Here is a 15552-nt window from a genome sequence, read left to right as displayed (position 1 = left end):
GTTAACAAATGCCCTCAAAAATACCATTTTTTATCATATTGGCAATATGGTAGAGAAATGACGTATTTTAGTAACTCTCTCAGCACTATTCATACCATTTTGCATATGTCATCATCATCATGACTACCTCTACCTAGCAGTCACATCTGTAATCGTGCAAGTGTCTGCCATCATGGCTTCTATTTTCAAGGTCATTGAGGACCACAGAAATTAATTATATTAAATAAAAGATAAATGATTAATTAGTAATGATTTAAATCAAAAAATCAAAATGCCGATGTTTTAATTTCAGAGGGAAAATCGAAGATCCTCTCATTTTAACAGCTATATAACTTCTTCTCTTCTTCATTCCCTTTCACAACGTCACTTTTCTATGAATCCTAAATTTTTCATTTTCTGCAACATCAGTCTCCACCTTTTATTCTCTTAAGTTCTAGAAAAACGCCTTCCTCTTGCGTTTCAGAACCATTAGTGAAGAAAAAAATCCATCATTTTGAACTTCCTAGGTATTGATTCTGTTCTCTATTACTGGTATGACTCAGGGATTTCTAGGTCCTTTACCCAAATCATCTATGAAGACTAATAAATGATAAGAATTTTTCCATTGTTTAACCATTCGTAAACTTCACGCATTTGAGGACAAAAGCTTTGAGTTGAAGTTCATGAAACAACCCTGCGCATACAAAAAATACTTAGGCCAACTTATGAGCCTGAAATTTGAGATTGGAGCTATGGCAAGGAAACTGATGTATGCCATAAATCTAGGTTGGCCTAAGCATCATCCCTACTCAGAGGTGGCATGCTAGCCGGAGTAATCTCTCGAGTCCCACTCCAGAGCCTTGTTCTTCCTAGTCTGCTTGATGATTACAACAACATGAAGAGACTTTTAGGACTGTTATGCAAGGAGTTATGCTTCATAAAAGCAACGACGAGGGTTATGATTTCCACCATTAATAGGGGTTTCCATGGGTCGCTTCTTGATGAGGTTAGGTAACTAGCACAGAGGTATAAGTAACAGATCCTACCTGAGGGGTAAGCAAAACATTCATTCTTGAGTTCACGCATACCACTATCGTGCAACTCAAATCCATTGAGCAATCCATATACCCACTCAGATTTTACATGGCAGTTGACACCTTACTAGATTAACTTCCCGATCCAAATCGAAAGGTAGTGGCTTAGAGGAAACGAAAAAGCGGAGGGGAGAAGGAAGAAGCCATTATGGAGGAGGTTGGAAAACTATTTAGCACATGGTTCATCCAAGAGATAAAATACCCCACTTGGTTGTCCAACATCAAGAAGAAAACGGGGAAATGAATTATGCGCGTGGATTTCATGGATCTTAACAAAGTATTGTCCTAAAGACTATTATCATTTACCACACATTGATAGACTCATCAACAGCTCGTCGGGATTCTGGTTACTCAACTTCATGGATGCATACTCAAGGTATAACAAGATACGTATGAGCCCTTTGGAAGCTCCCAAGACGGCCTTCATGAATGAGAGCTCTTAGAGGTCAAGTTTTTTCAATAGTTAGTTTTATTCAATTGATTTAAAATGTTGTGAGTTTTGTCAGTTGTATTTCCTCTTATTTTAGTGGTCTTTGATCTGGCGCTGGTGATACAGAAGGCTTGAAATCTAATTTGATTATTATTTGAGTGGAGCTCTTAGAGGCCAGTTTTTTATTCTAACCTTGTAAAACTTGTTTCATTTTGGCTCGGTAGCTTTTCCTTTATCCATTTAACTTTTCTTAGTTTTTCTGTTGTAACTTTTAGAACATATTGTGCCAATAGCGTTTGTGAATTTATTGTCACTAAGATGGTTTTAAATTGCGGAGCACATCAGGTGATGTAGCCGCAATATTGCGGTTGCGGTATTGTCCACATCTGCATAACGCCGTAATTGCGGTGTGATTAAAATTAACAATAAAAATTGCATCATGACGCCTCAACGGTCACCTCATAAGACCGCAACAGGCGCACCATGTAACTCCCTTCTAAAACCCCGTGGATTAATCAAATAAAGATCAGAGTAAAACATAAAAGAAAGGTATTACAACTTCCGAAATACTTAAAACCATAACAATGTCATGCATTAGGGAACATCAACACATATTATTCAGTAATTATGTTAACACAGCGGAAATTATCTCAAACAACATCGGAATTCGCATCCAAATTCACCGATTCAAACCAACCAAAACATTATTCCAACATAAGAAAAATCCATAAAATCAAGAACGAAAATAAACGTTCCCCCAGTGTTACAAGACTAGAGCATGACACCGACACAACCGAACTAACGAAGTAACTCTACGAGTTATCCTCACCCAGGACAAGCCGCTAATCCTTAATCTGAAAATTAATCAACAGTAAGGGTGAGTCTCATTCGCAATTAAACAATGTTATCAGTTCATAAACGATAAAACATCAACAGTATAATATTCACCTAACATCGACATATATTCAGGCTATACACATCTACATCAAACACACAACATTATAACATTTGACAACTTCCATTCATGTTACAATGAATCAAACACCTAATGCAATGTAACTACATGCATGTGGTACAAATCATGGGTTTAACCCATCTCATCGATCCACCACCATCAAGGATACGGCTACTTCTCTCACTAATTCCACACAATGGGAATTAGCTACCACTGATCCCTCTCCATCTGGATACAGTCAACATATGAATCAAACAAATGCACGTGTCATTTATTACATGCAAATCATCAATTTAATCATATGCACAACATTGTCATAACTCAACTCATCACACAACATAATGACAATCACACAATCCACAGTCGAGTACCAAGTACAACAACCAACACAACAACAACAAGGAGTTACGTCATCACCATATCACGTAAGCACACATCCACCACAATTCACCATCTCCACAAAATATACCGGGTTTTTAAAAATAAAATGAGTTACTGCTTTTTAAGTTATTTCAATAGATAGAAAATGAAATTATCGACTCAACGCCGAAAACGGCACCCAAAACGGATTTACGATTCAAAAGATATGAATTTTTTGAAGATAATTATTTTTCACAAAAGCTACAGCATAACGGGTTACAGAAAAAGCGTAACGGGTTACGAAAAACAATTTTTCAAAAAAAGCTTCAGCCGTAACCGGTTACAAGGAAACCGTAACTGGTTACGCTTGACGTAACTCTATTCGCTATTATTTTTGCTTGACCGTAACCGGTTACGAACTCGTAACCAGCCCAAAAACCCCATTTTTCACAACCGTAACCGGTTACAAGCCCGACCGTAACCGGTTACATCACCTGTAACAGCAAAAAAAGTACTTTTGACATCAACTTATTTCCATCCAACACAAACCAGATCGAATCATTTCGACCATACACAAAAAACAGAATCTAATTCACAATTATCCCATGTTATTTCATGCTTCAACAACACCTCCAAACATAATCAAACATCACAAACATGCATTTACACATAATTTATCAAATTGAATCTAATGTCAAAACCCCAACCTAGAACATACTTCTCTATTGAATCAATACCATACAAATCTTAATCCTATCATCTACAACCCGATAATAGAGGTTAATCGGAAGAGTCACCCCTTACATCGAAGGTTGATTTGAGATTCTTCCTCCTTTCCTTGCTCTTCGCACTTTCACGTACTCTTCTTTCTCCCAAAATGTTCTTCCTTTTTTTCAGAATTCCTTATTTTATGAAAATGCCACATAACTTTAGTAACAAGGCCTTAGCTCTTGCACCGTCCCTCTTACTAACTACAACACTGGCCCATTACTACATTTTCCAATTTTATTATTTTAATCATCGCATAATTACATAAATCCAATTAATTAAATTAAAATTCAATTAAATTAATTCACGAAATTACGGGTGTTACACCATTCACATCATAACACCGCAACAACTACATCAGCCTGCAAGAGATTATGCGATGCTCTTAAAAATTATTTGGTCTCCCTTCCTTTCTATTTATATTATAGATTTAAGGTATTTTTTAAAGGAATTAGTGATATTCAAAATGATGGTGATTTGTTAACGATATATATATATATATATATATATATATATATATATATATATATATATATATATATATATATATATATATATATATATATATATATATATATATATATATGAAAATTTAGAGTGGAAAACGAAGAGACGTTTGAAATCTAAAATAAATAATAAAATATAAGAATTTATGTTCATAACAATTTGCTTTGCAACAACTGCAAGTGCATCCGCAATTTAAAACCACGGTAACCATAAAGACAAAATTGTGCCTTAGGTGGATGTGTGTTTTTTATTTTGCAATCAAATTATGGCAAAAAAACAAAAAACAAAAAGAGATGGAAAAAATAACAAATAATTGTATCACTAAATCATTTCTTGAAAGCAAGGTCGTCGTTTAGAGGCCTAAGGTAAAATTAAAATGATTTTATATATATATATATATATATATATATATATATATATATATATATATATATATATATATATATATATATATATATATATATATATATATATATATATTGATAAAACTTGTATTTTTTCTTAAAATTATAATTTTTTCAATCAAACTTTTAAATAATATAAAATTAATTAATAAAGGGTTCACCTTACTCCAAGAGTAATTTTTTTTAACTTTCTCTAAATCATAGCCTTTAAAATAGATTTAATCGAATGGTTAATATTTTTTTTATAGAAAGATATATTATAGGTAGTACAAAGGGTACTCCAAACCGATTACAAAAACGTACGAGAAAAACGCACAAAACAAAAGAGAAATTACAAAACCAAATGTGTTCTATGAGAAATAAAACATAGGTCTTTTGTTGAACTCATAAAAGTTGCATTTGGGAGACGTAATTCCGCCGATAAAAGACTAACTCCACACCGTCATATCTTCCCCACAATATCCAAAATGTTCCAACCTAAGATAATACTGTTCCTTAACAACCACATATTCCATCAAACCGCCAACCAAGTACAACCTTGTTTCCCGACCTTGACGTTCTTAAACATGCAGAATCTATACCAAAGAAGAAAATGGCTCTTGAAACAATCTCCCTTGTGATCCTTTAAACCGATCTATTCTGCAATCTCCTTTCAAGCTAAACCAGAAATGTGACCAAATAAGATGGAATGAGCTAAATTGTCAGGGTGAAGCACACAGGAAACATAACCTGCATTAGCAGGCTGCGCCATTATGCCTTTAATACGAAGTTGCTCTTTTGTCGGAACTCTATTCAAGAAGCATCTCCACCCGAACGCTTTTACTTTGAGAGGGACATTAACTTTCCACACAATACCAAAATATATATCAAACCAAAATAAAGGACCCCACATCAAATTTCCAGCAGCCACAACCTCGTAAGAAGATCAAATGGTAAAGTTTCTGCTGCTGATACCACCCTTCCAAGAAATTGTTGCTTGAATAAAAAATGAAGAAGGAAAATTCTGCAGGGAACATCGGAGCTACTGCAGCTCTTCTGCCAGTAATGCTGAAGCAACAACACTGAGACCAAAATCTCCCACACCCAAGTGTTATCCCTCAATCCGCCCATGCACACAATGACAATCTTCAACGCAGAAGTAGAAAAAGCATTGAGAAACATGCTTTAAGCACCCTGTTTCCGCTCCAATTAATGTGCCAGAATGCTACCGAAAAACCAGTCCCGACGTTAAACCTACAATTTTCAATAAAAGGATCCAACTGAAACTTGTTGCACTAACATAGAAGATCAGCCCACAAAAATGATATTGATTCCTTGCAGCTCAATAAATACTTCGAAGTTGACATCTTCATTTGAATATCCTCGTATATCGCCTTAAGAACACGATACCAAAGAGCCTCTGATCCTTCGACAATTCTCCATCTCCACTTTAGAAGTAGCGCCGTATTAAAAACATCAAGATTTTTAAAACCCAACTTTCCTCTACCAAACAGAGAACACAACTCCCTCCAATCCACCCAATGAACTTTCCTGCGACTCTCCGAATCTCCCCACAGAAAACCACTCTATAACTCGATTATTTCACTATGAATATTCACCGGAACTTTGTAGAACGATAGCATGAAAATAGATAAGCTATAAAGGACGTATATGACAAGAGTAATCCTCCCTCAGAAGCTAAGAAAATGGCCTGTCTAATTTCTAAGTTGTTTCCTAAGTTTTGTCAGTAAAGGGAACCCAAAAGGAATCCTTCTCGAGTTAGAACCGATCTGGATGCCTAAAAGAGTGAACAATTTATCTTCCATCCTACAAGACAATAAATTAGCAGTCTCCTCCAATCGAAAAGAACTAACGTTAATATTGATGAGCTTACTCTTATGAAAGTTGATATCGAGACCCGACACAATCTCGAGCCCTCACAACACCGATTTTACAGCCCAAATGTGCCTCCAACTAGCATTGCCCACCAAATTAGTATACTCCGTGAATTGAAGAATATCAATGCCGCAATTTTTTGTTAATGTTGATCCCTACAAAATCTCCAAACTCCATAGACCTCTTAACAAGAATAGGCAATGCTTCCGCCATAATAATGAAAAGAAAAGGAGATAACATATCTCCTTGTCTCAACCCTTTCTCAACCAAAAACTCCTTGGTAGGACTACCGTTTACCAAAATCGACATGTTGTTCCACTTCATCCATAAATCCTCGAAATCAAATTTGTGAAGCATGATTCTTAACAAATTCCAACTAAAATTGTCATAAGCCTTCTCAAAATCCACCTTAAAGAGTAAACATTCCTTCTTTTCCTTAGTTGTGAAATCCACAAGTTCTTTGGCAACTATAACATCATCTAGAAATTGTCTACCCGACACAAACGCGCTTTAGCAAGGAGACACAATGGCGTCCAACACGACCTTCAACCTAGAAGTAAGTAATTTAGACAATGCCTTGTAAAGACACCTAACAATACAAATATGCCTATAATCCTCCAAGCCAAAAGGATTGGAAAATTTTGGGATGAGTGACAAAAATGATGAAGTGATAAATTTCGAAAGTAAAGCCCCTCCATGAAAGTCTCTAAAAAAACGCCTGAAATCTTCCTTAAGAAATGACCAAAATTTCTCAATGAACATAAAGTAGAAGCCATTCGGACCTGGACTTTTCGTACCTTCACATCCCCAAACTGCCTCCTTAATATCCGTATCCGAAAAGGGATCCTCAAGAAAATCTCTATCTAAATGAGATAGCCTACCACCAAAATTTCCTTCTAAAATAGGTCTTTACGAATCTGATTCTCTAAACTTAGATTCAAAGTGATAAAAAACCTCCTTTTTCACTTCTGCCACTGAATCCAAAATGCCCTTATTAGAATTAATCGACCCTATAAAATTACGTCTCCTTCTATCCTTCATGACAATGTGAAAAAACCCACGATTCGTATCCCCATCGTTCAGCCATTACAACCTCGATTTTTGAATAAGCATGTTCTCCTTGATTCTAAAATTCAACCAAAATCTAGCAGTATCCTCCCTTCTCTTATCCATAATACCCTCATTATCCAACAACAAATCATTCTCTAACAAAGTGTCCTCTTCGATTAAATCTAATTTAAAGGCTATAATTTGAAGTTAAAAAAACTTACTGTTGAAGTAGGTTGATCCCACTCATTATTAAAATATATTAATTATATTAATTTAATCCTTAATTAAAATTAAATTTACTAATTTTATGTACTTCTTTACTTATTATATTTGTATAATTTAAAAACTATATTAAAAAATGAGTATTATTTTAGAAATTTAATTTAAAATTATTTATTCAAAATATTTATTTTTATTCATGTATAAACAATAATAAAAAATTTATGACCAAACAAAAATAGATAAGATATTAAAAATCTAAATTACATATAATTTTCTCAAATAAAAATATATAAAGTTAAGTCATACTTAAATTTTAAAAATATTTTAAAATTTTTATTAATTATTCTATTTTTATTAGATGATAATATAAAATTATTTTACACTATCGAACTTCCAACCTTTGGGATATTGGGACATTGCATTGACGCTAGACTAGCAAACATCATACAATCAAACTTTTCTTTTGCTGAAATATATATGTTCACCAATTTATTTTGAGGCCTGGTTTATGGAAAAAAAAAAAAAGTGAGACTCAACGCAATAGCCTTGCTTGCTTTGCTCTTGGGTGTTGTGTGCTTGAAAGTTAATATGAATTACTCCTTTTTTTTTTTTTTTATAAGTGACTTTGTATTAAATAGCACAAAGGGTGTTAATCCAATAAAAAAATTTTGATTAGAAGAACCGATCAACAACCAACAAACGGTTACACCCCACTAAATCCGACAGCTTCGTAAACCAAACGTCTATGTCAACGTCTAATGACTTACAAATAAATATTAGGTCATGAGAAATGTTAAAATACCTATTACAATATCACAATCTAATGACTAATATAGTTAAAAAACAATAAAGAAAAACAATAAGAGAGTATTACTCCTTTGCTCCACCTACTAAAAGAGGATCTTCCAGAAGTAGAAGGATCAATATCAGACTTAAGTAATTCACTAATTTGATACTTAATTTGTTTATCAGGACTGAACAAACCAAAATGTCTTTCAGTTGCAGCTGGCCCTTTCTGATTTTCATCAAACATGGCAAATAAATAAGTCTCTAATGGTTGATTAGGTCTAGCAGGATTCCCTTTAGACACATGCTTAATCAAATTCTCATAGTAAGTTTGTGCATTCTCAGCTGTTGCAGCAACACCACCATCTGAAGGCCATCCACTTTCTGATACAACTACTTCCAAATTAGCACCACCAACTTTCTTAAGTGCGGCATAAATTGCCCCTAATGTTGCATCAAATAGATTTTGATACTCAATACTTCCATCTCTTAGAACAGTTTGAGAAGTGAATAAAGCATATGATATGTCGATACTAGTTGGATCGCTTATGTAGCTGAAATAAGTGTACACATTTGCAAGAAGTGGTGCTTTGGTATCCACAAGAAATTTAACTATAGGAGTTATATACGGAGTTGCAGATTTACCAAATGCTCCTGAAGATGGAGGATAGGAACTTCCCAGCAAGTTCAATTGTATCGCGGTTGAAACCTTGATTTTATTATGTAGGTTTGAAGATGTGAGGGCTGTATAAATATTCTGCATTGCAAAAAGAACAAAATTCGATGTCTCGTCGTTAGTAGGATCTATCTCGTTCCCGACCACAATGTATCTGAATTTGACATCTTGAGAGTACTTTAGTATATTGATTTGAATCCATTCAGTAGCGACGGAAACGCTCTTGGCGATCGATTTAATGTCTTCGTTACGGGTCCCGATGACAAGTTCTATGTTGGAGCCTCTTAGGGCTTGTAAAGTTGCATGATCAGGATCATATATTCTCATTCTTCCAATACCACTGGATTGGAAAAGATCTATAACTTCATCCGCAGGTGGTAAATTGTTAGCCACTCTTCCATAACATACTCCAATTGAATGTGCTGCCATTGATGAAAATAATAACATTAGTTCATGTTTACAATTTTTAAGTCATAAGCTATTATTAAACAAGAGTTGATGGAATGCATAATAGAAATCAAGAAGTATATACCTGTTGTGGTTGTCTCCAAACCAATAAGCATGAGAAACACAAACCAGAAAACCATGGTAAGTGTAGCCTTAAAAAGATGAAAGAAACATAGTCAGAAAAAAAAAACGTAATTAACCTAATAATATCAGTTAAGATAAACTAATAAAAATAGAACATTATACCATCAAGTTCAAAATTTACAAGTGTGCTAGTTTCGATCACAAATTAAGGTGCGTGGTGAAAACTGGATAACGCGCTTTATTTCATCACTGTTAGAAATTCCAGCTAGAGTGAAATGTAGTCAACCCACTTTTCACCATGGTTGGAACTTTCAACCGCGGTGAAATATAAGTCAGCCTATTTTTAGCACGGTTGGAAGTTCCAACCGTAGTGAAAAGTCAGTTAGCCCAAACTTTTATTTTTGCCACATGCTTTGGCTGACTACATTAAAAACTTACATTATATTATAGAACTATGAATATTTCTAACAAGACAACAAAAACAAGAAAACTAACAAGAAGAACAAGAACAAGAACAAAAACAACAACAAAACAAAATCAGTAGAATCATTAAACGTTAAATCTCAACAACAACAACAAAAAAACACAATCGTTAACTCTTAAATCTCATGAGCAAAAACAACAACAACAATAAAGTCAACAACAAGAAAATCAAATCAATAAAATTGTTAAACATTGAATCTAAAAAAACAACAATATTAAACATTTTACCTAACACAACAATAACAACTAACATTGCTAACTCGAATTCATGTTTTCCTTGTCTCGTTCAAGTTAGGGAATAGATGATGGAGTTCCGAAACTTGCTATTAAAAGAAATGATGTTTTTTATCTGCCTTTATGGAAGAAATAGTATTTTTCGAGTTTGATTTAGTGGGAAATTTGAGTTTCGTAAATGAAATAAGAAGTTTGGAGGTTGAAGATGAAGATCGTCTAGGGCAAAAGTGAATGAACATGAAGTATTATATATCTTAGAAATGTAATTTATTTTTAATTAAAGAAAGGAAAGCGTCATTTTTCATCACGGTTGAAATTCCAACCGTGGTGAAAAGTGACTTTAAAATAAATAAAAAAGAAAATTGCTGGTACTAAGATTCAAATTCATAGCCGAAGGTCACTTTTCATCACGGTTGATAAAAAATTGCTTAAAATAAATAAAAAAGTCCAAACTACTAGACTAAGATTCGAACCCATGACCAGACGCCACTTTTCATCATAGTTAGAATTCTAACTGTGGTAAAAAGTGGCTTAAAAATAAAAATAAAAGGTAGACACAACTTTTCACCATGGTTAGAATTCTAATCATGACCTTAGAGTTGACAAAATGGGTTGCCTGGCCCGTGACGAGCTCGGGTCTTTAGTGGGCCAGGCCAAAAAGCTCAAAAATTAAACTGGCTACAATTTAGTTGTTCAAGTTTTATGGGTTACGGTTATTCGGGTCGGCGTAGATTATATTTAATATTTATTTTTTTAATTAGGAAATTGATTTTAAAAATAAGTAATACTCCCTCCTTCCCAAAATAAGTGTCACATTTAGGAAATAAATTGTCCTAACATATTTGTCACTTTAGATTATCAATGCAATTTTATAGTTAATCTTCTAATTGTACCATTTAGTAAATAATCTTAATTTATTGTTTTCTCACTTAACATTAATGATAATTTAAATACAACAATAGTTAATCAATATAGTTTGGTAAAGTTACAATTCTATAAGGAGGAGAATTTAGAAAGACCCATTCTGAAAGGTTTAGACCTTAATTGTTTGAGTGTGGAGGATTCCAGATGGCTAGAGAGACCTTTTACAGAAGAGAAGGTGAGAGAAGTCGTGTGGGCTTGTGATGGTAACAAAAGTCCCGGACCGGACGGTTTTTCGCTTGATTTTTTCAAAATCAATTGGGAGGTAGCTAAAGAGGACGTTTTTAGACTTGTTGTGGATTTTCATGAGAAGAAAAGACTCACGAAAGCTTGTACTTATTCTTTTATTATCCTTATTCCTAAGGTGAAAAACCCTTAATCGTTGTCCGAGTATAGGCCAATTTGTCTTGTGGGAAGTTTATATAAGATCATTGCTAAATTACTATCGGCAAGGTTGAGGAGTATAATTGAGAAGATTGTTTCGACAAACCAAATGGCTTTTGTCCCGGGTAGATTCATTTCAGATGGTGTTCTTGTAGTAATGAAGTTTTGGACCTAGCTAGAAGAGATAAAAGAAGTTGTGTGGTGTTAAAAATCGATTTTGAAAAGGCTTATGATCGCGTAAGTTGGAACTTCGTTAGACATGTTTTAGTTCTGATGGGTTTTGGTGATAGGTGGATGAGATGGATGGCATGTTGTATATTTCAAAATAGCATGTCTGTTCTTATCAATGGTAGTACTTCTAAGGATTTCAAGGTTGAGAAAGGTTTTCGTCAAGGAGACCCGTTATCTCTTTTCCTTTTTGTCTTAGTCATGGAGGTACTCACGGCTTTAATGCGGAAGGCGAAAAGCATAGGTGAGTTCCGCGGGTTTAAAATCAATGATAATGAGGAGGTTGACACGCTTCAATTTGCGGATGACACAATCATTATATCGGAGGGAGACACCGCAAACTTATGGAGTATGAAAACTATCCTTAGGGGCTTTGAACTAATGTAAGGGTTGAGGATTAATTTTCCAAAAAGTAATCTATACGGGATAAATGTTGGTGATTGGTTCCTAGATGCGGCGTCTTCTTTCCTTTCTTGCAAAGTGGGAAATTTTCCGTTCAAGTTTCTTGGTGTTAAAGTGGGCGGCAACCATATGAATCTTTCAATGTGGAAAGATTTGATATCCATGTTGAGGAAGAGGTTGGCCGAGTGGAGAGGTACGAATCTTAACATAGCGGGTCGTGTGGTCTTGATTAATTCGGTTCTTAATGCTATCCCTATTTATTTGTTATCCTTCTATAAGGCGCCGGTGAAGGTGATTAATGAAATCCGTCAGATTCAAAATAAATTTCTATGGGGCGGGGGAGACGTAAAAAGATCGATTCATTGGGTGTCTTGGGATGTAGTGTGTAAGTCTCGAGAGGAAGGAGGTTTAGGATTAAAAAACGTGGAATTATAAACGCGGCATTAGTGTCCAAATGGAAGTGGAGAAATTTATCGGAAGATGAAGCGGTGTGGCAAGGCATCCTTGAGGCTAGATATGGAAACTTGAAAGTAAAAGTCTTAATTGGGGACTCTTCACTCGTGGGGAAGAAAGACTCTATTTGGTGGAGAGACATTTTGATTTCCGATAATTACGCCTTTTTGCATGAGAATCACTTTGCGGGGGCTGTTGAATGTCATGTCGGAAATGGGGAAAACATATCATTTTGGTATGCAACCTGGACGAGCCAGCAACAGCTAAAGGAGGCATTTCCAGAACTTTTCCAGGCCACTCATAATCATATGCGGTCGGTGGCGGAAGTTGGGTCGTACACGGTGGACGGATGGAAGTGGGATGTTCAGAAATTGGTTCACAATGACAGTGCTGTATCGAGTTATTTGCTGCAATAACTGAATCAAATTCTGCAGCATTTTTTACTGTCCCGAACAGCAACAGATACATTCAAGTGGAGGGCGAATTCGGAGGGAACTTTTTCCGTCAAATCATGCTATAACAGAGTTTAGGTCAAGCTCTCAGGGCCTCCCTTTCAGCCGCCCCTGGTCAGCGCCATAAATGATTTATGGGAGGTAAAAATCCCTCCTAAAATTCTGTTTTTTGGTTGGCATTTTCTTCACAAAAGAATAGTCACCAAAGACCAATTATTCAAGAGGGTATTTTGATGGATCATAGCCTTCCGCTCATTTGTTTTGAGTTATAGGAGTTTTCCGTTTGTTTTCGGGAGGAGTGTCCCTTATACTCCTTGTTTAATTCCGTAGCCTATTAAAAAAAACTATTCTCTCTCTTTCATTTATTACTATTTCATAATCTGTGTGAAATGAGCAATTGCGACAAATAATATGAGACAGAGGTAGTAGATAATAATCTAAAAACTAAATGAATATTGAGTAGTAATAAAATGATGATTAACTCACTGTTATCAACAACAAGTAATTACTCTCCATGATCAAGTTAACTCGTAGCAGAGGTGCTTTCCAATCATTGAAGCTAACAGGGAAGGGCTGTCACTAGTCCGCAAAAGATATTAGACCAAATCAATTTTGATGTTTCCAAAGTTAAATGTAACACAAACCAAAATACAAAGAGGGGATTAAACAATATATTATGTTTCATTTATTTAACTCATTATATAAATAGGAACATGCAAACACAATATCCTGTGCACACACTCTGGCACAATTTATTTACCTCATTACATATTTCTTTAAATTATTTGTTTAATTAATTAAAAATTATTTGATACTTAGGTGATTTGTCAGGGTTAAAGAGACCAAAATGTTGCTCAGTTGATGCACCATTCTTCAGATTTTCGTCAAACATGGCAAACAAGTAAGTCTCAATAGCTGTACCAGGCTTCAACGGAGTCCCATTCCCACTCTTTACGTGATTAATCAAATTTTTATAATATGTGGAAGCATTGTCGACAGTTGTGGCTCCATCTCCACCAGCAGACGGCCATCCACTCTCAGACACAACTATCTGCAAACTGGATCCTCCAACTTGCCCAAGTGCAGCATATACTGAATCTAACTGCGCGTCAAAGAGATTTTGGTAACCAGCGTCATTGTTTCCTTGCTGATTAAAAAGAGCATAGTCAAGATGAATGTTTTGTTCATTTCCGATATAAGCAAAATACGGATACACATTTGCAAGAAGTGGCGATCCATTGCTCACTAGGAAATTGATTATTGGTTGTATATATGACTTGGCTTGGTCAGTAAAAACACCATCCTTGGGAGGATAGGAATTACCGATCAAAGTCATGTCTATTGCTATTGAGACCTTAATTTGGCCTTGTAAATTGGCTGATGAAATTGCTTTTTGAATGTTTTGTAAGGCAGTGAGAACGTATTGGGCCTCATTGTAATCAGGGTGGATTTCATTTCCAACAGTGATGTACTTAATTTTAACATCTTGTGAGTAAGGTGTCACATATTTGGTTACCCAATTTGTGGCTTCATTGGCATCTGTTAGAGAAGAAAGGGTATCCCTGGGCACATCAAGGATCAACTCAATGTTGGAACCTCTAAGGGCTTGTAGGGCTTCTTCATCAGGACTGTATATACGCATTCCAGCAATGCCTTTTGACTTGTATAAATCTATAACTTCTTGCCTTGATGGTAGATTATTGCCATTCGTGCCATAGCAAACTCCTATGGATTGCACACCTGCATTATAATAAACTAATTGTAAAGCATGCAATATATAAAAAAATAAACTACACAATATAACATATTATAGGGAGAGGTATAGACCTGTAAATTCTAGTCCAATGGACAGTATAGCAACAAGCAGAAAAATGATAGACATATTTATAACATATATTGGTTATAGTTATAAATCAATATGCAGCTCTGATATCTCTTCCTACACCTGCTAGTCCATATTTATAGGATGATAATAGTAAGAAGAAGCCAATACAATATGTTACTATTAATGCAGACTTTTAGCCCCGTCAATCACTCTACAGAAATTAATGCTAAATGTTTTCGAATTCAAACCATTTATTGTTTTGGTGAAAATGCATATATTGTTGAGTGATGGCTAAATGCTTACAAGACTAATGTTAAATAGCCGCCACTGATTTATCTGCATACTAGTCAGCTGGTTTATCTACGTGTAGGAAACGTTCATAGTTAGAACTTATTCAGTACGTCCAAAAATTGAAGTGTTTTCTTTGTTATTTCGAAGCAAATATATTCAACTATTAACAGGGCCGTCTTTGAGGGTGTGCAAGGCGGGCTACCGCAAAGTGCCTCAAATTTTTTACGATTAAATCGTAATTA

At 35.0% G+C, this 15552-nt stretch overlaps 3 protein-coding genes across 3 annotated transcripts; 1 reads left to right on the top strand and 2 right to left on the bottom strand.

The window, feature by feature from the left end:
- Positions 1-6495: 6495 nt before the first annotated feature.
- LOC131623897 (glucan endo-1,3-beta-glucosidase-like) lies at positions 6496-9693 on the bottom strand. Its single transcript, XM_058894892.1, has 5 exons — positions 9639-9693; positions 8519-9528; positions 8447-8471; positions 7466-7616; positions 6496-6862 (listed from the first exon to the last, which is right to left on the bottom strand). The coding sequence occupies exons 1-5, from the start codon at positions 9691-9693 to the stop codon at positions 6496-6498; spliced, it is 1608 nt and encodes a 535-aa protein (XP_058750875.1).
- A 2296-nt stretch (positions 9694-11989) lies between these two features.
- LOC131623896 (uncharacterized) lies at positions 11990-13158 on the top strand. The gene is made up of 3 exons (XM_058894891.1): positions 11990-12236; positions 12339-12580; positions 12751-13158. Exons 1-3 carry the CDS (start codon positions 11990-11992, stop codon positions 13156-13158), a joined length of 897 nt encoding a protein of 298 aa, XP_058750874.1.
- Positions 13159-13777: 619 nt separating this feature from the next.
- LOC131623874 (glucan endo-1,3-beta-glucosidase-like) lies at positions 13778-15154 on the bottom strand. The gene is made up of 2 exons (XM_058894872.1): positions 15022-15154; positions 13778-14934 (listed from the first exon to the last, which is right to left on the bottom strand). Exons 1-2 carry the CDS (start codon positions 15074-15076, stop codon positions 13988-13990), a joined length of 1002 nt encoding a protein of 333 aa, XP_058750855.1. The 5' UTR covers positions 15077-15154; the 3' UTR covers positions 13778-13987.
- Positions 15155-15552: the final 398 nt, after the last annotated feature.

This window comes from Vicia villosa, unplaced genomic scaffold, assembly GCF_029867415.1.
Source record: "Vicia villosa cultivar HV-30 ecotype Madison, WI unplaced genomic scaffold, Vvil1.0 ctg.000089F_1_1, whole genome shotgun sequence".
NCBI classification, from domain to species: Eukaryota; Viridiplantae; Streptophyta; class Magnoliopsida; order Fabales; family Fabaceae; genus Vicia; species Vicia villosa.
This window is presented reverse-complemented; position numbering and strand designations above follow the sequence as displayed.

Excerpts from the sequence above, each read along its gene's own strand:
- LOC131623874 (XM_058894872.1), bottom strand. The coding sequence starts at position 15,076 with ATGTCTATCATTTTTCTGCTTGTTGCTATACTGTCCATTGGACTAGAA. Across the intron at positions 14,935-15,021 it reads CATTGGACTAGAATTTACAG|GTGTGCAATCCATAGGAGTT; the intron begins GTCTATACCTCT and ends ATTATAATGCAG.
- LOC131623897 (XM_058894892.1), bottom strand. The coding sequence starts at position 9,693 with ATGGTTTTCTGGTTTGTGTTTCTCATGCTTATTGGTTTGGAGACAACC. Across the intron at positions 9,529-9,638 it reads TTTGGAGACAACCACAACAG|CACATTCAATTGGAGTATGT; the intron begins GTATATACTTCT and ends CATCAATGGCAG. Across the intron at positions 6,863-7,465 it reads ATGCTTATTCAAAAATCGAG|ACAATTTCTAGATGATGTTA; the intron begins GTTGTAATGGCT and ends TGTGTCGGGTAG.
- LOC131623896 (XM_058894891.1), top strand. The coding sequence starts at position 11,990 with ATGTCTGTTCTTATCAATGGTAGTACTTCTAAGGATTTCAAGGTTGAG. Across the intron at positions 12,237-12,338 it reads AGACACCGCAAACTTATGGA|ATGCGGCGTCTTCTTTCCTT; the intron begins GTATGAAAACTA and ends ATTGGTTCCTAG. Across the intron at positions 12,581-12,750 it reads TCTATAAGGCGCCGGTGAAG|TGGAGAAATTTATCGGAAGA; the intron begins GTGATTAATGAA and ends TCCAAATGGAAG.